Source organism: Polyodon spathula, unplaced genomic scaffold (assembly GCF_017654505.1).
Source record: "Polyodon spathula isolate WHYD16114869_AA unplaced genomic scaffold, ASM1765450v1 scaffolds_2631, whole genome shotgun sequence".
NCBI lineage: Eukaryota > Metazoa > Chordata > Actinopteri > Acipenseriformes > Polyodontidae > Polyodon > Polyodon spathula.
Window position 1 is genome coordinate 1 of NW_024474100.1, and position 25,000 is coordinate 25,000.

Here is a 25,000-nt window from a genome sequence, read left to right on the forward strand (position 1 = left end):
GGGGGCGGAGCGACATGCAGACAGTCCTGTGCCTGCATCCTGTCTGATCAGAGAGTGTGGGCTGCGTTTACCTGGCTGAGAGGCGAAGGGGTCCCAACACTGCTCCCAGCATGCACATGGGCAAGCCAGTCTGAACCATCTCAAACCACTTCACCACCACCTCCCCACCACCACGGAACCTCCCCTGAGAGAGAGAGAGAGAGAGAGAGAGAGAGAGAGAGAGAGAGAGAGAGAGCAGGTTACCGCCTCAAACCACTTCACCACCACCTCCCCTGAGAGAGAGAGAGAGAGAGAGAGCAGGACCGCCTCAAACCACTTCACCACCAGAGAGAGAGAGAGAGAGAGAGAGAGCAGGTTACCGCCTCAAACCACTTCACCACCACCTCCCCTGAGAGAGAGAGAGAGAGAGCAGAGAGAGAGCCTCAGGTCACCACCACTCCCCTGAGAGAGAGACGGAGAGAGAGAGCAGGTTACAGCCCAAACCCTGAGAGAGAGAGAGACAGAGAGAGAGAGCAGGTTACCGCCTCAAACCACTTCACCACCACCTCCCCTGAGAGAGAGAGAGACGGAGAGAGAGAGCAGGTTACCGCCTCAAACCACTTCACCACCAGAGAGAGAGAGAGACGGAGAGAGAGAGAGACCACCTCAAACCACTTCACCACCACCTCCCCTGAGAGAGAGAGACGGAGAGAGAGAGCAGGTTACCGCCTCAAACCACTTCACCACCACCTCCCCTGAGAGAGAGAGAGAGAGAGAGAGAGAGAGAGAGAGAGAGAGCAGGTTACCGCCTCAAACCACTTCACCACCACCTCCCCTGAGAGAGAGAGAGAGAGAGAGCAGTTACCGCCTCAAACCACTTCACCACCAGAGAGAGAGACGGAGAGAGAGAGCAGGTTACCGCCTCAAACCACTTCACCACCACCTCCCCTGAGAGAGAGAGAGACGGAGAGAGAGAGCAGGTTACCGCCTCAAACCACTTCACCACCACCTCCCCTGAGAGAGAGAGAGAGAGAGAGCAGGCCTCAAACCACTTCACCACCACCTCCCCTGAGAGAGAGAGAGAGAGCAGGTTACCGCCTCAAACCACTTCACCACCACCTCCCCTGAGAGAGAGAGAGACGGAGAGAGAGAGCAGGTTACCGCCTCAAACCACTTCACCACCACCTCCCCTGAGAGAGAGACGGAGAGAGAGAGCAGGTTACCGCCTCAAACCACTTCACCACCACCTCCCCTGAGAGAGAGAGAGAGAGAGAAGGTTACCACCTCAAACCACTTCACCACCACCTCCCCTGAGAGAGAGAGAGACGGAGAGAGAGAGCAGGTTACCACCTCAAACCACTTCACCACCACCTCCCCTGAGAGAGAGACGGAGAGAGAGAGCAGGTTACCGCCTCAAACCACTTCACCACCACCTCCCCTGAGAGAGAGAGAGAGAGCAGGTTACCGCCTCAAACCACTTCACCACCACCTCCCCTGAGAGAGAGAGAGGGAGCAGGTTACCGCCTCAAACCACTTCACCACCACCTCCCCTGAGAGAGAGAGAGCAGGTTGACTCGTTTCACTCAGCAGATGCCTCCTTTGTGACCGTTTCCTCCTAAACGAGTCTAGACGCTAATTCCCTGCCCTCCCTCCCTGCCGCTCTGAACTCCGCTCCACGCTGCTGCTCCTTTCTGTTTTATAAGTGAGGACGCGGTGTGCAGCGTGGCTCTTATCATCCTTACAAGAGATGTCCTTTGGGGCAGTTTGTTCAAGAGACCGTAATGAGAAATGACTCTCACTTACAATGAGAGCCCCCCTGAGTGGATGAACTTCACAGAATAATCACAAAACTGACAGGCTGAGCAACTATTAAACCCAGCGAGTGTAGAAAAGACTTCTTGAAGTGAGGTGTCAGTTCTACGCATGGGAGGGCATCCCTGCACACAGGAGGAGATGGACAGGAGTTTTCCAGACTCTTAACAGCAACTGGCTGGTCTCCCAAATGGGGTTTACAGCACACTGAACTGTTCAATGAACATCAAAGTGTATTTAAGGTATCCTTCACTTTGGAAGGATGCTGTGTGTTCTGTGTGCAGGCTGGCCTCTATACACTGAGGAAGGACACTGCTACAGCTCTGCTGTTTCAGCCTGGGCTCTGTGTGCTGCAGGGCAGGGCAGGACCGCCTCTCACTCACCCAGCATGTTGGTGGGCATGCCGAGCAGCGTGTGCATGAAGTCGTGAACCTCGCGGTACCGCTGGATAACAAAGGCCAGCTCCTCGTCATCAACGAACTTCACATCCGCACGAGAGTCCGGGGTCACGCCCTGAGGAGAGGGAGATCCCACTGCATTACATCAGAGAGGACGTGTGTCATTACATCAGTGCTGAACAGTTAGGCATGCTCACGTTCTCCTCGAGGAAGCGCAGGTACTCTCTCCCGAAGCTGCCATCGGGCATCGCTCCGAGCCGCCCCAGATCCAGGGTGGACACTCTGATGCGGGGCCTCTCCCTGCACGACAAACACACTCCCGTCAGGCACTCTGCCTGGACAGCCGTACCGGCACACAGCATTCGCAGGGATCAGCCATGACGTTTCCAAGCCGTCTGAGAGTCTGGTTCAAGCCGCTAGCGCCTCGTTCAAGTGTGGTTTCTTTAAGAGCTGGTTGTGTGTGTGCGTTACAGTTACCTGCTGCTGCAAGGAGTGGCCCGGCCCGTTTAAATCTTTCCTTTCCTCTTTCAGCCTTATACTGGCTCTAGGTGCCCAAACAGTGGAGGAGGCAGTGGCAATCCTGCCTGTCCTAGTCTCCTCTCCCCGTTTATAACAGCGACCCCCGTCCCCCTCCCTCTCTCTGACCAGACGTACTGCAGGATCTGGTAACCCTCGGGGTCGCCCCTCATCCGATCACGCAGCCGTCTCAGAGCCAGCTCGCCTGTCGTCTCACCCAGCACAGCGACCATGTCTGCAGAGAGAGAGGAGAAAGGAATGTAGGAGAGAACAGAAACGGGAGTAGAGACAGAAGATAGATGACTACAGAGAGGCAGGATGGGAGAATGAGGGAGAGGAATATGCAGGCTGGAGAGAGAGGGGTCCTGGATGTTGATAGTTAGTAGGGTAGCACAGCACAGTAAAGCATGGATCCCTCACTCTGCCCCCGGGTCCTCACCGTGTCGGTAGGGGTCCAGCAGCGCAGCCACACCGGACCCGACCGCCAGCAGAGCCTTCTGCACCGGGGTGGTGGGGATGTGGGTCCGGTAGAGTCGGCAGTAGCGCTCATCATCACCGTGACCCGCAGCCGCAAAACCAGCGTGTTCCGAGTGCAGAGAGAGTCTGATCACATCCGCTACAATACACGAGAAGCTATGTTACTGCAATACGAGAGCAGTACAAACACACACAGTATAGAATGACCCAGTCCTGCCTTCATTCAAAGCACACAGGGTATCATTTCAGAAGAACAGCCCTCGCTTGGGCGAGTCAGAAGAGGGGTTCCTCAGATACAGCCTTCAACAGGGGCATGTGGGGTGAGAGGGTACTGCTCAAAAAAAGAGGCCAGAACAGCAGCTAAAAGTGCCAAGGAAAGCCCGTACCAAGCACACTTTGATCCCTTCCTGGTTTCACTGCGAGTTTAATAATAAGACACGCCTGAGCTTGATGCCTGGACACACTGGGGCTGATCGAGCACGGAGTATCACTGCTATGCGGGAGTCTTATTAACACGCTGGAGCAACTCTGCTCAGCACAGCCCTTTCGGGCGTGGCATCGGTTTTGAAAGCTCGTTTTGGCTCTGGTTAATAATAAACGTGGACTCGGTATGTAACAGGGCACCGGGATGTCAACAGACGGACAGTTTGGACACCTGGTTTGGAGAAAGAACACAACGAAGAAAGCCTGATTTAGCCTGGAGAGTAGATTTCGCTGCAGTTGCTGGAATGCACACGGGTAGGCTGTAGGCTGCTGGGTCGCTCTTACTATATCACAGAGTCCGCCTGACAGGTTTCAGGAACAGGGGTCAAATTCACAAGCGCGCCGCTGTAGGGGTTCATAGCGTTGCGCCAGTTCCGTTGCGCTTTCCTGTTTTTCCAGGGGGATATTACACGTCTTGCGGTGCTTCGAAAACTATCAGCGAACTTACCTGAAAATAACCTCCGTCTATCAAACAGCAGCGTCTTGCACTTCTGCGCCGAGCCGCAATGCAGCGCAGCCCGCACGCCTCTTAGCAGCGTCTCCATTTCAAAGACACGCCGTCTCTGCCGACTTACTTACAGCCGCTTTATCGACCGGGAGACGGAAATGGACGTTTACGCTGCATCATGGGACTTGTAGTTCATTTAAGTCCCGTCCGTCCTCTGAAAGGCCAAGAAAAATATTCATTATATAGATTTTTTAGTGTATTTGTTTTCCATGAAATCCATTTAATGCATTGTTGTTGTTTAATTTTTCGTTTATATCAGGTATTTGTTGGAAAGCTGGAAGATATAGGGACTACAAGCATGTACCCGCTGATTGCTGTATGGCTGACAGTCCCTTACTGTATCGCTGTGAAGTGAGCAGTTTAATAAGAGCTCAGATAACAGCGCAAAGAAAGCGAGAAACGCACCAGGCCCTGTTTTCCCGTGGATCGTCCCGGCTCAAAGAAGCCGGTGTCCTGGCAATTCGCTATGCATTCCCGGGACACTAAATGCCAGTACCGTAGATTGAGCACAAGTTGGATCAATCCGGATACAATATGCATTGGCTGTCAATGCCAGTAGCAATGCTGCCTATTGAATGAATGCAGTTCTAAAGAGAGTTTACACTTTTAACCCCTTCGGTTCGGAGGTCCCGGTCAACAGCATCTAGCTGGGTGTCGGGAGACCCTTGCTGACCGGAACGCATCACTCGAGTATCACTTTTGATATCGCTGTCGCCTCGATTCTCTCGTAGCTTTCTATTCTGAGTAAATGGAGGTCCCTTTCACTTTCCTCATACCCGACCCTCTGAAGCGGAGTGTTCCCGGCTTCATGTCTGCAGTCCCGGGTGCAGCGCATATTGGTAAGACACAACGCTTCCTTACCTGGCTTTGATCAAAGTGCATCAGGTAGCCTCGCAGCTGCTAATTCCTACATGTTCACTGATATATTCCGTTAATGCACAGGTGTGGAGCAGCAGAAAGGAATCGTTAATAGATTCATTTTTAAAGGTACAGATTATGAATTATGAACATTGAATTTTTTTTTTTTTTCCCGAATTAGATACACATTATACAGCTGAATACACATCCATTTTAATACAAGTAAATATTAATACGAGTTATATGCATATTAACACATCGACTGTATTGGGTGTCACGTGTAACAAAAAGTGTTCATATTTTAAGACTTTTTTTCCAGATTTAACTTAAAACTCCAGATTTAGCTGCCAGTTAAATATTTAGCTAAATGTTAAATCGTGTTAAGAGATTTAAGATTTAGTTCAATATTTAGCTACAAAAATAATGCGGACTTAAATCCCAAACCGAATTTGTATTAATTTTGTAACTTGTATAACGAAACACCTTTTTATTAACAATAAAACAATACCATTATTCTTTATTTATATAATGAGCATTTTTCAGTAAAATATTATTAAAATGACTAATACTGTATCGCAATCTGGTAACTGGCTTTTATTTAATTATTATAATAACGTCCAATCTAATTAGGGCTTCCCATCGTCGGCGCTTCCCTCCGACTTCTCTACTCTGCTTTAAAAAATTAATTTGATCCCAATCCATTCGTGCATCTCAGTCACACTGAGAAACGCGTTTATAGGAACATGGCTTCATCGGCTGGCTTTGAAATCGCAAGAGTCTTTATTTAAAAGCAGAAGTGACTCGTCTTTATGTAAATATAGCTACACTTAACGAATGTAATGGTTTGTCAACCAGAAAATACTTTGTCATTATAGATTGAATAAAGGTTAGTCGCTTGTTAATAGTTGCAGTCTCTCGTTTCTACGCCCTGCTTGTAAATGAAAATAGAAGACTTGACCGATTTAAAGTTGATTGAATCCATTTTCATATGAACGCGTTTCTCGGTGTGATTGAGATACGCGAATGGATTAACAGGGATCAATGAATTCTTAAAGGAGAGCAGAAAACACCGACAAGCAGAAGCTACATATAATCAAATCTCCTTCTTCCCAAAGCCATGCTAGCACGTTATGTTTAGACTGTATTTATGTTTAACTGTATTTATGTAAAATAGAAAAGGTATCGCTTGTTGATGTTTTATATCGACGTTGATGATTAATTACGCCCAGTTCTGAGTCAGCCCCGCCTTGTTCTAGAAAAGAAAAACTTTTTAAAGCAGCTGCCAGTTCAGCAGAGAAGCATTATCTGGTAAGTACTGACTTTCCGCGTCATGGTGTTTCCCAGCCTGTTTGTTTCTGAACTGTCGATAGGTTTCACAGGGTACAGAAGCGCGGTTTGGCGAGAATGCAAACTTACTTCGCAATGTATTTCGCAATGGTCTCGCGAGGCTGGCAGGCGCTCCTAAGTCTTGCAGAACGCGCAGGGGGTTGCAGATTTCTGCGGCTCTCCCTGAGAGGCTGTTCCAGTCGGGTTATCTCCCCCCGAGAGGCTGTTCCAGTCGGATTATCTCTCCCCGAGAGGCTGTTCCAGTCGGGTTATGTTGGGGGCTTGTCACTGTGCGGTGACTATAACTATAAGAGCACAGCTGTACCATGCCTGCTGATCAGTATTGGAACAGTGCATCGTTTTGTGAAGTGGGAGCGAGGCGCCTCTCTGCCCTGTGTTTAGATATTGTTATAACACGCATTGCTGAATGGCCGGTGCTTAGCTTTGCAGGCTCGGGGCTGTCTTTGTTCTTTAGGGAAGTGTTTTTGCTTTGGCAGTTATTCTAAATCAGGAAGATGAAGCTTTTACAATTTGAAACAGGAGAATGCCGGCATGTCTGGGCAGCCCCGGATCCTGGCTGAGCGACCCGACAGTTCAGGGCTGCTCCGTGCATCAGAACACGGGTCTGTGTGGAAGCCATGCTTCAGCTGCTATTCAGTCACTGAGCAATAACAGAATGGCTGACCGCCACTGAAAACAATGACTTTCAGAGCTGTTCCCTTTTCCTTCCTGTTGTCTGGGGAAACCCGAAAGCGTCCTTCCGATAAGGACGCTTCAGTTCCTCGTTTGTTTTGACTGTCGTTGTCTTTGTAGGTTGATCTTTCTCGTTTATTTGTGGTACAGTCACCAAGCTTTGGCTCTGGCCCTTCCTCTGTTCCTGTTAGTTCAGCTGAGTTCTTTGCCAGCATGCCCGCTTGTGTTTGATAGAAGAGCCTCACAGCGCTGCATTAGCAGCGAGGGGTGGAAGAGGTGATGGGATTCACTGCACTGTAATATTACACAAACAGGGCTTTGTCTGTCTAGATTAGGCTTGACTAGTCCTCAATTTTTCCATGTTCCTATCCGCTTCAGTGTTTGTTTTGGTTTGTAACCACAGACAGTGTGACTTGTACAGGCAGTGGAACAAACAGCTCCTGATTTGAATCCTGCTGGGTGTGGGTTTGAATGCAGGATGTACTTCATCTCTCACAGTCTCCCTGGTTAAACAGCTGCTACCATTCCACTTGAAGCGCAACTTCAGACAGACTCGACATCCTCTGAAGAAATCTGATTGATTTTCCTACCGTTCTAAATCAACGCTTCGAGGGAGAGAGCCAGACTGCACTGACTCGGAGACACGGCCCTCTGGATGCACAATACAGGGAGTCTGATCCATCCATGTGACTTGGAAAACAAAACTTCAAACAGAGGATAAGCCACAGCGCATCTGCCCTGCTGAAAGAAGACATGGCATGGAGCATGATCTACAGAGGGGCCTCTTCACTGTTCATTAGGAAACTCTTGGTAAAATGTGTAGCACCAACCACTCCCTCAGCCAGGCACTTCACATCAGGGTCTATTAGAGTCCACCAGTGTCCTTCAGAGTCCATCAGCATCTGTCAGAATGTCAGTCTACCAGGGACCACCAGAGTCCATCAGAGTCTCAGCGTTGGTCTACCAGAGTCCATCAGAGTCTCAGCGTTGGTCTACCAGAGTCCATCAGAGTCTATCAGGCTATCAGGTGTGCATTCTTTCCAATCCTTAAACCAAACCCCTCTTTTGCCGGGAGATGCGGTTTTGATATATCCAGGAGCTCACGTCTCAGCGGCGTTACCAGAGGTGTGGGGGTGTGTGTGGACTCCTATCTGTGTTGGTCACCTCTACGTGGTATAGGAGACAAGTCACCTGTGGCTTCAAAGTACCAACCCCTGAGCGTGTGTGAGATGATTCCGTCTTGATCCCTCGAAAGGTTTCCCCTGGTAAACCTGCACAGTGGTTCTGCAGCTTGCTTTCCCCTGTAATTATACTGTGCATTTACCAGGGTTTAACATGCTTCCCAGACCTGTCAATGCTGCAGGGTGCTTCTCTATGCTTCTCTGTGCTGCAGGGTGCTTCTCTGTATGCTTCTCTGTGCTGCAGGGTGCTTCTCTGTGCTTCTCTGTGCTTCTCTGTGCTGCAGGGTGCTTCTCTGTGCTTCTCTGTGCTGCAGGGTGCTTCTCTGTGCTTCTCTGTGCTTCTCGGTGCTTCTCTGTGCTTCTCTGTGCTTCTCTGTGCTGCAGGGTGCTTCTCTGTGCTGCAGGGTGCTTCTCTGTGCTGCAGCATGCTTCTCTGTGCTGCAGGGTGCTTCTCTGTGCTGCAGGGTGCTTCTCTGTGCTGCAGGGTGCTTCTCTGTGCTGCAGTGTGCTTCTCTGTGCTGCAGGGTGCTTCTCTGTGCTTCTCTGTGCTGCAGGGTGCTTCTCTGTGCTGCTGTGCTTCTCTGTGCTGCAGGGTGCTTCTCTGTGCTTCTCTGTGCTTCTCTGTGCTTCTCTGTGCTTCTCTGTGCTTCTCTGTGCTTCTCTGTGCTTCTCTGTGCTGCAGGGTGCTTCTCTGTGCTTCTCTGTGCTTCTCTGTGCTTCTCTGTGCTTCTCTGTGCTTCTTTGTGCTGCAGGGTGCTTCTCTGTGCTTCTCTGTGCTGCAGGGTGCTTCTCTGTGCTGCAGCATGCTTCTCTGTGCTATTACCTTGGAAAATTGGGGGGTGTGATGATGCTGTGTTGATACAGAACGATCCTACCTCTACTGAGAAGAGCTTTCTTAAATCGCAGATGTTTTGTCTGATGAGCTGATCAAGGCGTTGGCAGAATAGTTACTTGCCTGTTTGTAAAACTTTATAAAAATTGGCTTTGAAGTTTAGTTTTTTACCGCTAATTCTTAAGGGTCACTACTTAGCACTACCTGGTGGCCACGTGCTGTAACTGGATGATTATTTAAAATAATTTGTCCTTAATGAAACTGAAATGACTGGGTGGTTATTGGAGGCGTTTTGCACAATTACCACAAGGAACAAAGCTGTGTGTTTGTTTTCCACGAGCGAGCCCCATTACTGTGAGCATCCAGAGGGCTTTAACCTTTGGAACTGGAATTAGAAATGTCAGCACAGCAAAGCATTGCTGTCAATCATGCACAGTGCAGCTCCTAATTGAATTGTTTTCTCGTCTCTTTCTATAGGAAGACCACAGTTTGATGGAATACAATGGCAAAAAACTCCCTAGATTCCAGTTTACCGGGTTTCATTCTAACAATTCTAGGGACGAGCTTGGAACCAAAATATCTGTGCCGGGAGTGTTCTCGGATTTTAAGAAAACCCGTTCAGGCGCAGTGCGGCCATCGCTTCTGCTCGTTCTGTTATAACAAGCTCACAAGGTAAGGGTCAGTTTCGCTCTGAGCATCTGCTTTGCATAAGCTCACTGTGAACCCTGGACTGGACTATTGGTGTGACCATCTTAATAGCTTTTTGGCTCAGTCATACAGTCACCTAGTTGCATTCTTAAGAGCTGGGAGAATTGAAACTGTCATTCAGAGAGAGGAGGAATTGAAACTGTCATTCAGAGAAATGGCGCTTGATTAATACGTGCGCGCTGAGCGCTAAGGTTTCTGAATGATGCAGGAGAGCACAGCGCCTCCAGGCAGTGCTGGCGACCCCAGGTCTCCAGGATAATGAATCCGGACAGCATTCCTCAGCCTGTCTCTGTTCGTGCCTCAATGGATCCCTCCTCCTCCTCCTCCTCCTCCTCCTCCTGTAGGTTTGCATTGCAGGGAGTGTTCCTTGTGTGTTTCCGCTCCAGCCCCACAGTCTGCTGAAGCTCCTCTCGTGGTTGATCTGGAAATAGCTTCCTGCTGCATGCTTCAGAAATGAGAGAGAACCTGAGCATTGAACTGTGATAATAAAGCAGTCTTTCTGCACTGCCTCTAGCTCCGGACCCCAGAGGTGCACAGCCTGTGAACAGGAAGAGATCTTCGAAGAGCCGTCGTCTATTTTAGACACAAATTCTGTAAGTGCTTCCCCGGTTCTCTCACTGCCAGAGAATTCTGTCACATGGGACATTTTACACAGCAAAAAAAAGTCCCGAGATTGTTTTGAACTCTGTCATCTTCTAAACTCTTAATCTCGCTCATCTGCATTCCAAAAGCATCTCTCTGCTCAGTAAAAAGTCCCATCCTCATGCTGGTATGTAAATCACAGCATTGAACTATGAGTTATTCTTTTATAAACAGGACTGTGAGCTGGCTCAGGATGGGCCCCAGTGTTTAATCTGTAAACAGGGGCGGACCCATTGAAACCTGCCGTTGCTACTTGCAGCAGTTGGAGGTTATAACTGTCCCCCTCGCACACACTGGACCCTAACCCTATGTAGTTAACATTTAAAGGAAATGATCCTAGTCTTGATTAACAGAAGCTTCTGTTGGGAGAGGGAGAGGGAGGGACGCAGTACAGAATGAAGCGCTCAGTGAGGAGGGAGCACACTCTGCACTCCCAGGATTAAAGGCTTTCTTTTTATTTTAAATTAGGCTTTTCCAGATAATGCTGCTCGCAGGGAAATTGAAAATTTACCAGCGGTTTGCAACAACGAGGGCTGTTCATGGAAAGGATCCATTAAGGAGTACGAGGTATGTGCTGAAATGTGTGTGTGTGTGTGTGTGTGTGTGTGTGTGTGGCAGTCTGTGAAATTGAAACCAGAACCTTCTTAAATAGATGATGCATGAGAACATCCTGCACTCCCACCCTCAAGATCTAACTTGAAGAAACCCAGGAACTGGCCATCAGTCACAAAGCGCTTGTGAATAATAACAGCTTTGAGAGCTCCTCAGAAGAGATGAAGAGCGTGTGTGTGCTTCATTTCCTGATTGATATGAGCATTAAAACGAGAACACCCTGTAAAACTGCATGCACAAGTGCTAGAGCAGGTCTCTCCTATAATGAGTCTTTGTGCTGCAGTCAGACACGGAGCGCAGTGTGTTTGAGTTTCTGCAGGGCTGGAAATACCCTGGTTTCCTTTTGTCATGTGCACTGATCTGATTGGCTGCAGTGTGGAAAGTACCGAGCTTTCCGATCAAGGCTGTACCCGCACCCCACCCACATGTGACTCTACAGATACAAGCACAATTTCACATGGGCTTATATATATATATAGTGTGTGTGTGTGTTTAGATCATTAAAAATGGTTCTGTCCTCCAGGTCCTCCAGCCCCCTCCACTGTTTGTTGTCAAACACATTGATGGGGGGGGGGGGGGGGGGGGTTGTCTGTTTTAACCCTTTCAGGGCCATTGCCCTCATTTTGAAGACAGGATCCTTTTGTAATTTCCTTTAACTGGCAGCTGTCTGTTTTTGGATTTTCTCTTTAACTATATTGTTCTGATCTCTTGCTGTAATCGTGTTAAGCGCGGAAGTCAAGTCTCAATGTAAATGCATCAGACGACATGAATACAGAAGCAGAGACTTCATGAATTCAAGACAATGGGCTGCTGCAATAGAACACAGAACACAGAACACGGTCCGTCTCCTCTGAACCGTCGCACAGAACACGGTCCGTCTCCTCTGAACCGTCGCACAGAACACGGTCCGTCTCCTCTGAACCGTCGCACAGAACACGGTCCGTCTCCTCTGAACCGTCGCACAGAACGGTCCGTCTCCTCTGAACCGTCGCACAGAACGCGGTCCGTCTCCTCTGAACCGTCGCACAGCACGTCGCACAGAACGCGGTCCGTCTCCTCTGAACCGTCGCACAGAACACGGTCCGTCTCCTCTGAACCGTCGCACAGAACACGGTCCGTCTCCTCTGAACCGTCGCACAGAACACGGTCCGTCTCCTCTGAACCGTCGCACAGAACACGGTCCGTCTCCTCTGAACCGTCGCACAGAACACGGTCCGTCTCCTCTGAACCGTCGCACAGAACACGGTCTGTCTCCTCTGAACCGTCGCACAGGATGCTGATGCCCTTTGAATCCACACAGTGGCCTTTGTGTTTGATCTGTTATCTATTTAAAAAGGCTGTCCGAGCAGCTGCCTGCTTATAAAGACTATGTGAAAGGTTTCCAGTCACTGTGTGCCAGTAACAGCCTCTTTATCTCATTGATTTCATTTCCCCTGTAATTGCAGGCGTTTATTACCTCCGCTCTTCCAGAGTTAATTGGTTGGGATTTCCAAGCTGGAATTTTTTTGTTCTGGTCCCTCTCTGTGTTGTTCTTCAGCTTGACCTCATAGCTCAGTCCTTCATTGTCCTGCTCAGTCCTTCACTGTCCTGCTCTGTCCTGCTCAGTCCTTTACAGTCCTGCCCAATCCTGCTCTGTCCTGCCCAGTCCTGCCCAATCCTGTTCTGTCCTGCTCAGTCTCGCCTACCTCTCTCCCCTCATGGTCTCAGCAGATTGACCTGAACTACCTAGAATCTGTGTTTAAAAGCAGAAGGCACAATCTGCTGCTCTTCTGGGAATACGAATGCTGCTTTTCATCATTCCTCCAGTCGGCTTTGTTGAGATCCACTTGGGCTCACCAGCTGGTTCCAGTTTGCTGAGTGTGCAGGGAGAGCGTGTCGTTGGCCCTGCTGTTATTAACCTCTGCAGACTCCTCTAAGAGGAGGAGGAGATGCCCGCGGAGCTTTTAAAAGCCGATTCAGCGGTTCTTCATGGCGGTAACGCTGCCTGCTTTGCAACCTGCTTGTATTAACCATGACTCGTGCACTTTAACATGGGCATGCTTCATTGCGGTTCTGTCACTTCATCTCTGTTCCTTTACCACAGAGAGAGCTGCGATCAGCGCTCATTTTAACAGATTGACACAAGTTTCATCTTTCAATCATCGACAGGAAAAAACAAAGAAAGAGATGCAGAGCAGAGCGTTACTCACCGTGCTGCTGTCGGGTCCTGGTGTGCTCCCAGCACTGCCTTGAGGGGGGGGAGCAGGGGCTTCCTTGGACCAGGGGGAGGGGACCTGGGTCTGCACCTCTCCTTGATCTCGGCATGTCTGTGCTGATGGGATTCCTATACAAACAGAGAGCTAGATCAGAAGATAGACGCGTGCAATTATATCGATGTTCTTCCATGTGTTTATTTAGATGAGCAGCACAGGGGATGCCCCCCCCCCATGCTTTACAGAGGAGAGGCTGGCAGAGTGGCATCCTTATTCATAGTCGTGTTTAATACAGGTTCAGTCTGTAGAGTGTGTGAAACGGCTCCTCTGCTATTGCAGCACTGCCTCTCTGTGTCCAGACGCTGGTGGATTTTCCCTGTGAGTGTGCTGGCTTGGACTCTGCACTGACGCTAGCCTGGTTTTCATGAGGATCGTGTTCATGTTCACTGGCTGTGGTTATGGGGCCCCCTTTGCCCTGTAGGTGTCTGCAGCTGCTCAGTTATGATAAGAGAGTCCAGCCACACCTGCTTGAGTCTTTTGTCGTTAGTCTGCAGGCTGTTGCAATCTGAACAGACATGCTAATGCAATGAATAGATTACAGGGACTGTGAGTGTGAGTTCAGAATCCACGCTTCACTCTCGGCTCGAGGTCTTGCACACACACCAAACACTTAGCCTGTAGGGCAAATTAGAAGGGCTTCGTTGCCCCGACAGCCACCTGACCTGATCGCGTTTCTGTGTGAGTCTGTGTGCTCCTGCACTCTGCACACTCTCTGTATGAGTAAGTGAAGGCTCATCCCAGGCGGGGCGCGGACTCCCTGGGTCTCACGTCCTCATTGCACAGTTATTTCAGTTACAGCGCATTGAAACCCAGCGTGGGTGTGAACTGGGCCTGGCCTGCTTTCATACAGTGTTTGCTGTTCTGAGATATGAATCTCACAGCCTATTGAACTCGTCACTGCAAGCTGTGTTCAATCTGGCACAGCAAAGCACTGTGACAGCATGGCAAAGCACTGTGACAGCATGGTAAAGCACTGTGACAGCATGGCAAAGCACTGTGACAGCATGGCAAAGCACTGTGACAGCATGGCAAAGCACTGTGACAGCATGGCAAAGCACTGTGACAGCATGGCAAAGCACTGTGACAGCATGGTAAAGCACTGTGACAGCATGGTAAAGCACAGAGTGGTATGGTAAAGCATTGTAAAGCACAGAGAGGTCTGGTAAAGCTTGGGGAAGCATTATAAAGCACAGAGAGGTATTGTAAAGCGTAGGGAAGCATTGTAAAGCACAGAGAGGTATGGTAAAGCGCAGGGACACATTGTAAATTGAATGCATGCGCTCTGCAATGCGGCTCTTTTGAACCCTGCTGTTCTGGACCGCTTGCAGGATGTCACTGCCCTGAGGTTCGAACCCTTTGTTTAACGCAGCCCCTGGTGTGCTCCCCCACAGACTAGCCATGAGGGGAGGTGTGAGTGCTCGCTGGTTCAGTGCCAGGCTTGCCAGGAGATGATCAAGCTCAGTGAGAAGGAGCAGCACAGTGAGCGAGAGTGCCCAGAGAGAACCCTCAACTGCAGGTACTGCAAACTGACCTTCAGCTTCAAGCACATCAAGGTGAGTCGAGACCCGTAGGGATTAGTGCAGGGCACAGCCCGTCAAGCATAGAGACAGACAGGTCTGACTGAGACTGCTGATCCTCTGTGAAACTCAGTGCTGACTGATTCACAGAGCATGTGGGCTGTGGGTCTGGAACATCACTGTGGATCTCCCGCTGAATGAATGAATCCGTATTGTGAACCTTTTCACTCGTCACATCCTGGTGACCTTTGAAAGCCTACCTGTGGCCTCCAGGAGCTCTGAAGCATGTCATGACTGGGATCCTGATTGTTGGTGTCTGTAGTTCCAGTAAATGAGCGAACCTCTCTCTGGTTGGTTTTGAAGTGAGCTGTTCTCTGCGTTCAGGGCGTCACAGTTTGATACACGTCGGTTTTTATTACCGCAGTGGAGAGCACTTTCTGAGAAGCTGGAGCGCACAGGGTTCATAGTGAGGCCTCAGGGGATTTTGTAGCTTGCTTCACTGGAAGCAGAGTGTGCTGGGGCAGAGGAGAAAGCTGTTTTCAAGCAGCAGCAGGGTTTGGCAAAGTAAAAAAAAAAAAAAAAGCGTGTGATTTATTTATTTATTTTTTTCTTATGGGTTTTATTTTATTTTTTTTAAATAGAGAGATTTTAACTTGCATGGTTTTTTTTTTCATTGCCTGCAGGCTCATGATGAAATCTGTCAGAAGTTTCCGCTGCAATGCGAAGGATGTGGAAAGAAGAAAATCCTGCGAGAAAAGGTAACATTTCAGGGGGTTTGTGATCCTGTAGGAGGAGAGCCCGGAAAGTCCGGAGAGCCCAGAATTTTCCATGTTTTCTGTTGAAGTCTTTATTGCTGTCAGCAGCTGGATGGAAAGTCCCTGTTAAGTTGAGCTGCTTTGCAAACAGTCCTGTGGGTTACGGTGCATGTTTAGTGCTAATAAAATCGCTTGAGCGTTCCTGTGATTGCAGCCCTGAGTGTGCTGTCAGCTGTGTTTGTTTTCATGCTCTGCACTGAACTCATTTTCTCTCTTTGCTTTTTCTCCTCCAGTTTGCAGATCATGCGAGATCCTGCAGCAAATACAAAAGCTCATGCAGATTCAGTGCTGTGGGATGCAATGCCATTGTAAGTACAAGAAGCTAACGCCAGGGCTGCACTTCCTCATAGTGAACTCCCTCAACTTCGTAGAGTCCAATGAAAGCTGCTGAATAATGTTACCTTGGTGTGCTCGGTGCTGATCCGCTGTGCTCTGTGCTCGGTGCTGATCCGCTGTGCTCTGTGCTCGGTGCTGATCCGCTGTGCTCTGTGCTCGGTGCTGATCCGCTGTGCTCTGCTCGGTGCTGATCCGCTGTGCTCAGTGTTGATCTGCTGTGCTCTGTGCCTCTCGGTGTTCTGGTTCTACACTGTTCTTTGTCTTCCAGGTGGAGAATGAGAAGATGCTGCATCACGAGCAGGGCAGCGTGGCGGAGCACCTGCGCATGCTGCTGGCTGCGGTGCAGAGCCTGCGAGAGAGGGAGGGGCAGCCACGCAGCCTGCAGGCACCCCACAGCAAGGCGCAGGAGCTGGGCAGCTCGATCCGTCACCTGGAGCAGCGGCTGGGCAGCCTGGGGCTGTACTGCTCCGAGGGGGAGGAGGAGGAGGAGGAGGAGGGGGGCGCCGCGGCCACGTTGCTCCCCCTTGCTGACACACGGCTCAACGGGTACAGCGGCAAGGCTCAGGCCCTTCCCAAGCTGTGCGAGGCGTTGGCGCGGAAGCTCTCCACCTTCGAGAACATCGTGTGTGTTCTGAACCGCGAGGTGGAGAAGAGCTCCCTGACGCTGGAGGCCTACAGCCAGCAGCATCGCCTGGATCAGCAGAGCATGGACTCCCTCACACACAAGGTCAGGGTCCAGGGCTACAGCAAAGCAGCACCATCAGGGCTGTCCAAGCGGCCGTTGGTTTTAAAAGGCACGGCTTATTTAATGTTTAAAAAGGTCAAAAACTGCTGCTGTAGTGTCACTCCCACTGTAATTCCACACGCTTCGGGTTTCCCTTTAACGCCTAAGTTCCGTTTACCTTTCATTTCGCGTGTCCCTGAAGCTGGGTTATTCTCAACACTGTTTAATAAGTGGGAAATCCAGCTCACAGCAACAATAGCTACACTGTCAATGTAAATGTGAGATGACTCTGTGTGTGTGTGTGTGCGCCGTGATCCTGGGTTGGGCGCCCTCTGCTGGCTTCTCTCAGTCTATTCCATCGCTGTGCTGCTGCTCTCTCCGCAGGTCAGGCAGATGGAGCGCTCTCTGGCTCTGAAGGACCTGGCCATAGCCGAGCTGGAGCAGAAGCTCAAGGAGCAGGAGTTCAGCACTTACGACGGGATCTTCATCTGGAGGATCGGGGAGTTCACCCGGAAACGGCAGAACGCCAGGGAGGGGCGCAACCCGGCCATGTTCTCCCCAGGTCAGTGATCAGACAGCGAGTGCATCATTGTGCATGACTTCATATGAGCAGCACTCAGCTGTTCAGAGTGTGGGCAGGGCTGCAGAGCGGAGGGTGAAACCCAGCGATCAGATCAAACAGGGAAAACCCATGCGCTCGTCGCCCTAGAGGCTCACTGGAAAGCACTCTTAATACTGCGGCACAGTAAAGTCTGGCATGTCTGCTGTAGCTGGTCATTGCAATGAGTAATTGATCTGAGATTGTGTGTGTGTGTGTGTGTGTGTGTGTGTGTGTGTGTGCTTCCAGCAGCTTACTCTTGCAGTGCAATGTATTTGCAGGGCTGGTACACTCACGCCTCTCTCTCTCTGCGCACAGAGCAGGGCTGGCACACTCACCCCTCTCTCTCTCCCTCTCTGTCCACAGGGTTCTACACCAGTAAGTACGGGTACAAGATGTGCCTGCGTCTGTACCTGAACGGAGACGGGACGGGGCGCGGGACGCACCTCTCTCTCTTCTTCGTTGTGATGAAGGGTAACAGCGACGCCCTGCTCAAGTGGCCCTTCAACCAGAAGGTATTCTGAACTCGCCTGGAACTTTTCAGTGTGCTGTAAACCCCGTTTGGGATACCTGCCAGTCGCTGTTAAGGGTCTGTGAAAGCTCCTGTCCATCTCCTGTGTGCAGGGATGCCCTCCCATTTCTCATTACGGTCTCTTGACATCTCTTCTAGCGCAATACATATAGGCAGCACCAGACTAGCGGTGAACTGGAGGGCTGCTGTGTATCTGGTTGCTTGTCCAGGTTTAGGATGAACAAATTTTCAGGGACAGTAGAGTAAAACCCTCAGTAAATGTGTTCTCTGGTCTCCAAACCTGGCAGCGATTTTAAAGCAGGACCATCTCCTTGCAGGTCACCCTGATGCTACTGGACCAGAATAACCGGGAGCACATCATCGACGCCTTCCGCCCCGACGTCACCTCCTCCTCCTTCCAGCGGCCGGTCAGCGAGATGAACATCGCCAGCGGCTGCCCGCTCTTCTGCCCGCTCGCCAAGCTGGAGGGCAAGAGCTCGTACCTGCGAGATGACACCATCTTCATCAAAGCCATCGTCGACCTGACCGGGCTATGAACAGGGAGCAGGGGGCTGGGGTCCTGGGGACTGGGCTGGGATGATCAGGGGCTGGGGGGACAGGGAGCAGGTCCCTGGGGCTGGGGGTTGTGAGCAAGTGTCTGAGCCCCCAGGGGGGGGCTCGGTTGTGAGCAAGTGTCTGGGCAGGGCTCCTGACCAAGGCTTTGTAACCTGAAGTAAAATAAAGAGCACAGCGAACGTATTTGCCTTCCAGTGACGGAAATAGCTTGAGATACAGAAAGAAAGATGAAGCATTTTAAAAGGCTAATTAAAAAGAAACATTGCTCATATAAAATATATATATATATATATATATATATATATAATAATAATAATAATAATAATAATAATAATAATAATAGTGCTATACAGAAATGGAGGCACAGTGTAATGGCGCTCCCCCTATTGGCTGGTGAGTTCATGACACTGAACTCAGCACTCTCCTCTCCCCAGCAGAGTCTGCTCTTCATTCTTTTGAAGCGCTGGGCGGGCGCAGGTTCCAGTCCAGCTCCTGCCTTTCCATTCACTGCAATGGGCTGAGCTGCCATTACAGCGGGTCTCTGATCTGTTGCATCAGATTGCCCCACAGGGAAGGCAGTCTGGTATTTAATGTGTGTCCTGAGCTGTACAAATGTACAACAAAGCCAGCCTATAACACATGTACATAGATTTCTATTACCTGGGTGACAGAAATCCCTATTCTAATGACAGTAATATTAGCCATGCTGCAGGGAGGGCAGCCGAGCTCTTACTCTGGGAATCTCAAACTCCTGGGGGACTTGCAGCAGCTCTGTGTTCTATGATGACGTCGTCATAGAAACAAAAATAATTAGTTTCTGATTAAATCTTTCACCCTCAATAAAAAAAACAGCTGAACTGGCGTGAGAGCAAAGGTTATCCGTGGAGGATACCTTGAAGGTACTGTATTCTGTATTGACTGTATTCTTTCTGAAGGGAGACTCTGCTCAGACTGTGTCCTTTCTGAAGGGAGACTCTGCTCAGACTGTGTCCTTTCTGAAGGGAGACTCTGCTCAGACTGTGTCCTTTCTGAAGGGAGACTCTGCTCAGACTGTGTCCTTTCTGAAGGGAGACTCTGCTCAGACTGTGAGCTGCTCACTGCAGGAGCAGCGACTGAAACACCCCGCTGCTCCATCTCACTGGTGGGATTCGGTGTAATGCTGGCGGTGTATCGTGTCCCTGGTTTGGGATTGTGCGGTGTAATGCTGGCGGGGTATCGCGGTGGGATTCGGTGTAATGCTGGCGGGGTATCGCGGTGGGATTCGGTGTAATGCTGGCGGTGTATCGCGGTGGGATTCGGTGTAATGCTGGCGGTGTATCGCGGTGGGATTCGGTGTAATGCTGGCATGTATCGCGGTGGGATTCGGTGTAATGCTGGCGGGGTATCGCGGTGGGATTCGGTGTAATGCTGGCGGTGTATCGCGGTGGGATTCGGTGTAATGCTGGCGGTGTATCGCGGTGGGATTCGGTGTAATGCTGGCGGTGTATCGCGGTGGGATTCGGTGTAATGCTGGCGGTGTATCGCGGTGGGATTCGGTGTAATGCTGGCGGTGTATCGCGGTGGGATTCGGTGTAATGCTGGCGGTGTATCGCGGTGGGATTCGGTGTAATGCTGGCGGTGTATCGCGGTGGGATTCGGTGTAATGCTGGCGGTGTATCGCGGTGGGATTCGGTGTAATGCTGGCGGTGTATCGCGGTGGGATTCGGTGTAATGCTGGCGGTGTATCGCGGTGGGATTCGGTGTAATGCTGGCGGTGTATCGCGGTGGGATTCGGTGTAATGCTGGCGGTGTATCGCGGTGGGATTCGGTGTAATGCTGGCGGTGTATCGCGGTGGGATTCGGTGTAATGCTGGCGGTGTATCGCGGTGGGATTCGGTGTAATGCTGGCGGTGTATCGCGGTGGGATTCGGTGTAATGCTGGCGGTGTATCGCGGTGGGATTCGGTGTAATGCTGGCGGTGTATCGCGGTGGGATTCGGTGTAATGCTGGCGGTGTATCGCGGTGGGATTCGGTGTAATGCTGGCGGTGTATCGCGGTGGGATTCGGTGTAATGCTGGCGGTGTATCGCGGTGGGATTCGGTGTAATGCTGGCGGTGTATCGCGGTGGGATTCGGTGTAATGCTGGCGGTGTATCGCGGCGGGATTCGGTGTAATGCTGGCGGTGTATCGCGGCGGGATTCGGTGTAATGCTGGCGGTGTATCGCGGCGGGATTCGGTGTAATGCTGGCGGTGTATCGCGGCGGGATTCGGTGTAATGCTGGCGGTGTATCGCGGCGGGATTCGGTGTAATGCTGGCGGTGTATCGCGGCGGGATTCGGTGTAATGCTGGCGGTGTATCGCGGCGGGATTCGGTGTAATGCTGGCGGTGTATCGCGGTGGGATTCGGTGTAATGCTGGCGGTGTATCGCGGTGGGATTCGGTGTAATGCTGGCGGTGTATCGCGGTGGGATTCGGTGTAATGCTGGCGGTGTATCGCGGTGGGATTCGGTGTAATGCTGGCGGTGTATCGCGGTGGGATTCGGTGTAATGCTGGCGGTGTATCGCGGTGGGATTCGGTGTAATGCTGGCGGTGTATCGCGGCGGGATTCGGTGTAATGCTGGCGGGTATCGCGGTGGGATTCGGTGTAATGCTGGCGGTGTATCGCGGTGGGATTCGGTGTAATGCTGGCGGTGTATCGCGGTGGGATTCGGTGTAATGCTGGCGGTGTATCGCGGTGGGATTCGGTGTAATGCTGGCGGTGTATCGCGGTGGGATTCAGTGTAATGAGTGTCGCGGTGTGTTTTAAACTTATCTGATGCTTCGCTGTCTCAGTTAAGTGTACTTCTAAAATAAATGATCTTGTACTGAAATATCAATTCAATCAAATATTATTGTTTTTCTTTTCATGGTTGCAGCAAGGTGCGTGCGTACGTCTGTGTGTGCGTGTCTGTGTGCGTGTGCCCCAGTGAGACAGACAGCAGAGTGGCATCACTGCCCCCTGGTGTACACATTAGTCATCACAGGAATGCTCAAGAGTTAGTAAGAGCAGATCTAGCACAACACTTTATATAGTGTGACAAGGCGTGTGGTTTTGACTGACCTTTGTCAACAGTCAGGGTCGGTCCACCTTCTTCTAGAATAAGAAATTATAACATCCCCACTGCAAAACTGTGTTGAAACAGGATGGTACCTGTGGATTTATTCCTACAAATATATAAATATACATATACATATATATATATATACACACACCATGCAGTGCTCAATTATATTCAAATTGAAATGTAAAATGGTTCTGTGTTTTTATTTATTACATTTTTGGTTTTTATTTGCTTTTTATAAAATACAGGAACATTTGATTTTGTTCTTTTTTTTTAATGACCCGACAGTGGAAATATATTTGCTACAGTGAACTCTCAGATCAGTGCGAGCACAGAAAGGGTTAAGGACGCACAGCCCTCGTCTCTCGAATGCTCCTCACAAAGCTAAAGGCTAAAACCTCAAATAAAAACACATCCGCAAGGACAGCGTGTAGAAACTAAACGAGGGAGCGTGTGCCGCGAGAGCGGAGGGGAGAGGAGGGCTTGCTGGGTACAGAGCCAGCGTTCCTTCCTCACTGATATTACTCAATGGATACACGCGTGTGCTCTTCCTGTAGTTGCGCAGCGAGCCTCGTGTGTCTCGGTTACAAACAGGCTGTAGAAGGCAGAAGAGAGCCTGCGTGCGAAGGAGGAAAACGACTCCGTCTATGCAGTTCAGTGTCTCTCACAAGCCCTGCGTGGTTCGAATGATCCGAGCGCTGAGGCTGGGAAACTCTCTGCACTCGTGAAGCTCAAATCACAGTGGAAAGAAGGCTTCCCTGGCAGCGTCTGGCCGGCCCACAGCCACAGCACTGAACTCCCGAGCGCCGGACACACTGCACTGCAGTTTCACAGGCTCTGTCCGTCACATTACTTCACATTAGTGCCTGGGAGGGAAATGAAGACCCCCGCTGCACAGCAGTTTGATCCACTCCTGGTTTCACTAGGAGTTTAATAATAAAACACACCTGAGCTACCGATATGCGATGGCTGATCAAGCTCGCAGTAAAACCTGGAATGGGGTGGGAGGACTGTGCAATAGGATCTGTAAGGAAGAAGCTGCAGTGAGTTGGGGCTGCCGAGGAGGAGGAGGAGGAGGAGGAGGAGGAGGAGGGAGGGCTAGCTCTGGCCCTGACTCTGGCCCTGGCTCTGGTCCTGCTTGCCGTTTCTCAGCCAGTTGAAGAGCTGTCTCCGGGGGCGCGGCCGGCTGGCCTCTCTGATCCGCAGGGTGCGGGGTGAGCGCCACACCTTGATGGTGGCGTCATCGCTGGCAGTCAGCAGCAGCTCCTGGTCCACGGGGCTGAAGGCCACGGAGTTGACCACGTCTTCGTGTTGCAGCTTGGCCAGGCAGATGTTGTAGTGCCGGTCCCAGATGTAGCCGTGCTTGTCCTCTGCGCCACTAGGGGGAGACAAAGAGAGGGGCGATTATACAGTGTACCAGGAGCTAGCAGATACAGTACTGCATTAGAAGCTTGTACTGTTAAATACTGCACCATTCGCTAGTTCAATTAATTGTACAAGTCCTCTCTTCTCCTCCGAGTTTATCTCTCCTCGGTACCTGGCCACAAAGTCCCGGCTCACGTCCAGGAAGATGAAGAAGCACTCGTCGTTGGGTGTGAAGGCGCGATGGGCTCGCAGGCTCCGCCTCTCCTCGCGCAGTGTCTTCAGGTCGAACACGTGCAGATCGATCTCCTCCGCGATCGGGGGCGGGGCCATGGGGTCAGAGATCACACAGCCCGTGGGCCAGGCACGGCTATTCACATAGAGATACCTGAGAGAGGGACAGAGTGAGAGATCACACAGCCAGCAGGCCAGACACGGCTATTCACACAGAGATACCTGAGAGAGGGACAGAGTGAGAGATCACACAGCCAGCAGGCCAGGCACGGCTATTCACACAGAGACACCTGAGAGAGGGACAGAGTGAGAGATCACAAAGCCAGCAGGCCAGGCACGGCTATTCACACAGAGACACCTGAGAGAGGGACAGAGTGAGAGATCACAAAGCCAGCAGGCCAGGCACGGCTATTCACACAGAGACACCTGAGAGAGGGACAGAGTGAGAGATCACACAGCCAGCAGGCCAGGCACGGCTATTCACACAGAGACACCTGAGAGAGGGACAGAGTGAGAGATCACACAGCCAGCAGGCCAGCTCTATCCCTCGCACTCTGAACTCACCTGTGGTCAGGTGACAGCCCCATGCCGATGATGTGCCCGTGGATGTCAATCACGTGATCCAGCGAATCAAAGAACTCCTCTGACCTTCGCTCCTTCCCCAGCACCGGCCCCGTGGTCGTCATCTGCTCGGGGAGAATCTGCATGATACCTGAGAGAAGAGGAGAGCCAGTCTGTGCATGACAGCTCCCGTCGCACTCACTGAGAGGAGAGCCAGTCTGTGCATGACAGCTCCCGTCGCACTCACTGAGAGGAGAGCCAGTCTGTGCATGACAGCTCCCGTCGCACTCACCGAGAGGAGAGCCAGTCTGTGCATGACAGCTCCCGTCGCACTCACTGTGAGAGGAGACAGCTCCCGTCGCACTCACTGAGAGGAGAGCCAGTCTGTGCATGACAGCTCCCGTCGCACTCACTGAGAGGAGAGCCAGTCTGTGCATGACAGCTCCCGTCGCACTCACTGAGAGGAGAGCCAGTCTGTGCATCACAGCTCTTGTCTGGAGACAGTTCCAGTAATTAGGACAGCAGAGCCAGGAGCTGCATTGCTGTTCCATGCCAGGTCAATGCTAACCCTTGACGCCACGCTGCCTGGCCTGTGCTCCTGGCTCTCTCACCTATCTGGTGCGGGGAGTAGGTGAGGCTGCCCATGGTGAAGATCAGGTATTTTTTGTTGCTCGGCCCCGCGGGGTCGCTCAGCAGGGAGGGGTCAGTGTGCCGCGTGCGGGTCATGCCCAGGAATGCAGACACTTTGGCCTCCAGCTGCTTGTCTTCGATGTCCGGCCTGCGACTGCCCTGGAGGGGGGAGAGGGAGGGGTTAATCCAGCCAGAGCATTACTGACCATCCTGAACCTCATCTCTTCAAAGCTAATGCACCCCACTCTGCAACACGAAGGCAGATTCACTGAGCTTTGAATCCAGCACAGGGTTTGTTCCAGTACACATTACAATAAAAAAAAAAAACACTGGCAACAATTCAGAACCCAAGCTGTCACATTCAAGTTCTGAACCCTGCAGCGGGCGCACAGGCTCAGTAAAAAGTTTTGTAAAATGTTGTTCATTGCGCATCGCCACCCCCTGGTGGCTGCTCGGGGAGTTACCTGGAGGATGTTGTCTCGCAGCTGCTCCAGGCCAGGGGTGGGGTCGGGGTGCCCCCCCCCCACTGCTGCTCCCCCCCTCACCACCTCCTCCTCCTTGTCCTCGCTGTCACTGCCCAGGTCGAACACCAGGGGGCCTCGGCGCGCCCCCCGCTGCTCCCCGCTCGCGGCTGCCTGCTCCTCATAGTCCAGCAGCAGCTCGGGGGAGTCGTGGCGCCGGCAGTCCGCCACCATCACTGTGCGGATCGTGCTGGCGTTCCGGTTCTGGATCTTAAACAGACGCTTCACCACGTTCATGTTCTCGGACTCCACATCCT

The 25,000-nt window shown here is 51.3% G+C and overlaps 4 protein-coding genes across 8 annotated transcripts; 1 reads left to right on the plus strand and 3 right to left on the minus strand.

The window, feature by feature from the left end:
- Nucleotides 1-6: 6 nt before the first annotated feature.
- On the minus strand, nt 7-4,336 carry coq4 (coenzyme Q4 homolog (S. cerevisiae)). 3 transcript variants are annotated; one of them, XM_041243759.1, is made up of 6 exons: nt 4,114-4,331; nt 3,145-3,321; nt 2,844-2,940; nt 2,387-2,489; nt 2,175-2,304; nt 7-165 (listed from the first exon to the last, which is right to left on the minus strand). In XM_041243759.1, the coding sequence occupies exons 1-6, from the start codon at nt 4,208-4,210 to the stop codon at nt 68-70; spliced, it is 702 nt and encodes a 233-aa protein (XP_041099693.1). In that variant the 5' UTR covers nt 4,211-4,331; the 3' UTR covers nt 7-67. The 3 variants fall into 3 exon arrangements, with proteins under 3 accessions (XP_041099693.1, XP_041099691.1, XP_041099694.1); XM_041243757.1 differs by lacking the exon at nt 7-165 and adding an exon at nt 1,056-1,355 and having other exon boundaries at nt 4,114-4,336; XM_041243760.1 differs by lacking the exon at nt 7-165 and adding an exon at nt 1,383-1,529 and having other exon boundaries at nt 4,114-4,333.
- A 388-nt stretch (nt 4,337-4,724) lies between these two features.
- Nucleotides 4,725-18,370, plus strand: traf2b (Tnf receptor-associated factor 2b). Of its 3 annotated transcripts, none has more exons than XM_041243755.1 (11): nt 4,725-5,012; nt 9,541-9,735; nt 10,286-10,364; nt 10,882-10,980; nt 14,669-14,830; nt 15,478-15,552; nt 15,843-15,917; nt 16,214-16,672; nt 17,054-17,231; nt 17,634-17,782; nt 18,117-18,370. In XM_041243755.1, the coding sequence occupies exons 2-11, from the start codon at nt 9,566-9,568 to the stop codon at nt 18,333-18,335; spliced, it is 1,665 nt and encodes a 554-aa protein (XP_041099689.1). In that variant the 5' UTR covers nt 4,725-5,012; nt 9,541-9,565; the 3' UTR covers nt 18,336-18,370. The 3 variants fall into 3 exon arrangements, with proteins under 3 accessions (XP_041099689.1, XP_041099690.1, XP_041099688.1); XM_041243756.1 differs by lacking the exon at nt 4,725-5,012 and adding an exon at nt 5,023-6,339; XM_041243754.1 differs by lacking the exon at nt 4,725-5,012 and adding an exon at nt 6,469-8,077.
- Nucleotides 18,371-18,464: 94 nt separating this feature from the next.
- On the minus strand, nt 18,465-21,345 carry LOC121310833 (putative uncharacterized protein ENSP00000383309). Its single transcript, XM_041243753.1, has 3 exons — nt 21,266-21,345; nt 20,479-21,157; nt 18,465-19,439 (listed from the first exon to the last, which is right to left on the minus strand). The coding sequence occupies exons 1-3, from the start codon at nt 21,343-21,345 to the stop codon at nt 19,230-19,232; spliced, it is 969 nt and encodes a 322-aa protein (XP_041099687.1). The 3' UTR covers nt 18,465-19,229.
- A 348-nt stretch (nt 21,346-21,693) lies between these two features.
- Nucleotides 21,694-24,995, minus strand: fbxw5 (F-box and WD repeat domain containing 5; the record flags this gene model as incomplete). Its single annotated transcript, XM_041243761.1, has 5 exons — nt 21,694-22,813; nt 22,973-23,185; nt 23,596-23,743; nt 24,204-24,381; nt 24,687-24,995. Coding segments are annotated over 5 exons (1,128 nt in total), but the record flags the coding sequence as incomplete, so codon positions are not given.
- Between the last annotated feature and the right edge of the window lie 5 nt (nt 24,996-25,000).

Excerpts from the sequence above, each read along its gene's own strand:
- traf2b (XM_041243755.1), top strand. The coding sequence starts at position 9,566 with ATGGCAAAAAACTCCCTAGATTCCAGTTTACCGGGTTTCATTCTAACA. Across the intron at positions 15,553-15,842 it reads AGAAAATCCTGCGAGAAAAG|TTTGCAGATCATGCGAGATC; the intron begins GTAACATTTCAG and ends TTTCTCCTCCAG. Across the intron at positions 15,918-16,213 it reads CTGTGGGATGCAATGCCATT|GTGGAGAATGAGAAGATGCT; the intron begins GTAAGTACAAGA and ends TTTGTCTTCCAG.
- coq4 (XM_041243757.1), bottom strand. The coding sequence starts at position 4,210 with ATGGAGACGCTGCTAAGAGGCGTGCGGGCTGCGCTGCATTGCGGCTCG. Across the intron at positions 2,490-2,843 it reads GAGGGTTACCAGATCCTGCA|GGAGAGGCCCCGCATCAGAG; the intron begins GTACGTCTGGTC and ends TTTGTCGTGCAG. Across the intron at positions 1,356-2,174 it reads CATGCCCACCAACATGCTGG|GGGAGGTGGTGGTGAAGTGG; the intron begins GTGAGTGAGAGG and ends TCTCTCTCTCAG.
- LOC121310833 (XM_041243753.1), bottom strand. The coding sequence starts at position 21,345 with ATGTGTACACCAGGGGGCAGTGATGCCACTCTGCTGTCTGTCTCACTG. Across the intron at positions 21,158-21,265 it reads ACAGACACGCACACACAGAC|CGAAGCATCAGATAAGTTTA; the intron begins GTACGCACGCAC and ends TAACTGAGACAG. Across the intron at positions 19,440-20,478 it reads ATCCCGCCGCGATACACCGC|AGTCTGAGCAGAGTCTCCCT; the intron begins CAGCATTACACC and ends TGAGCAGCTCAC.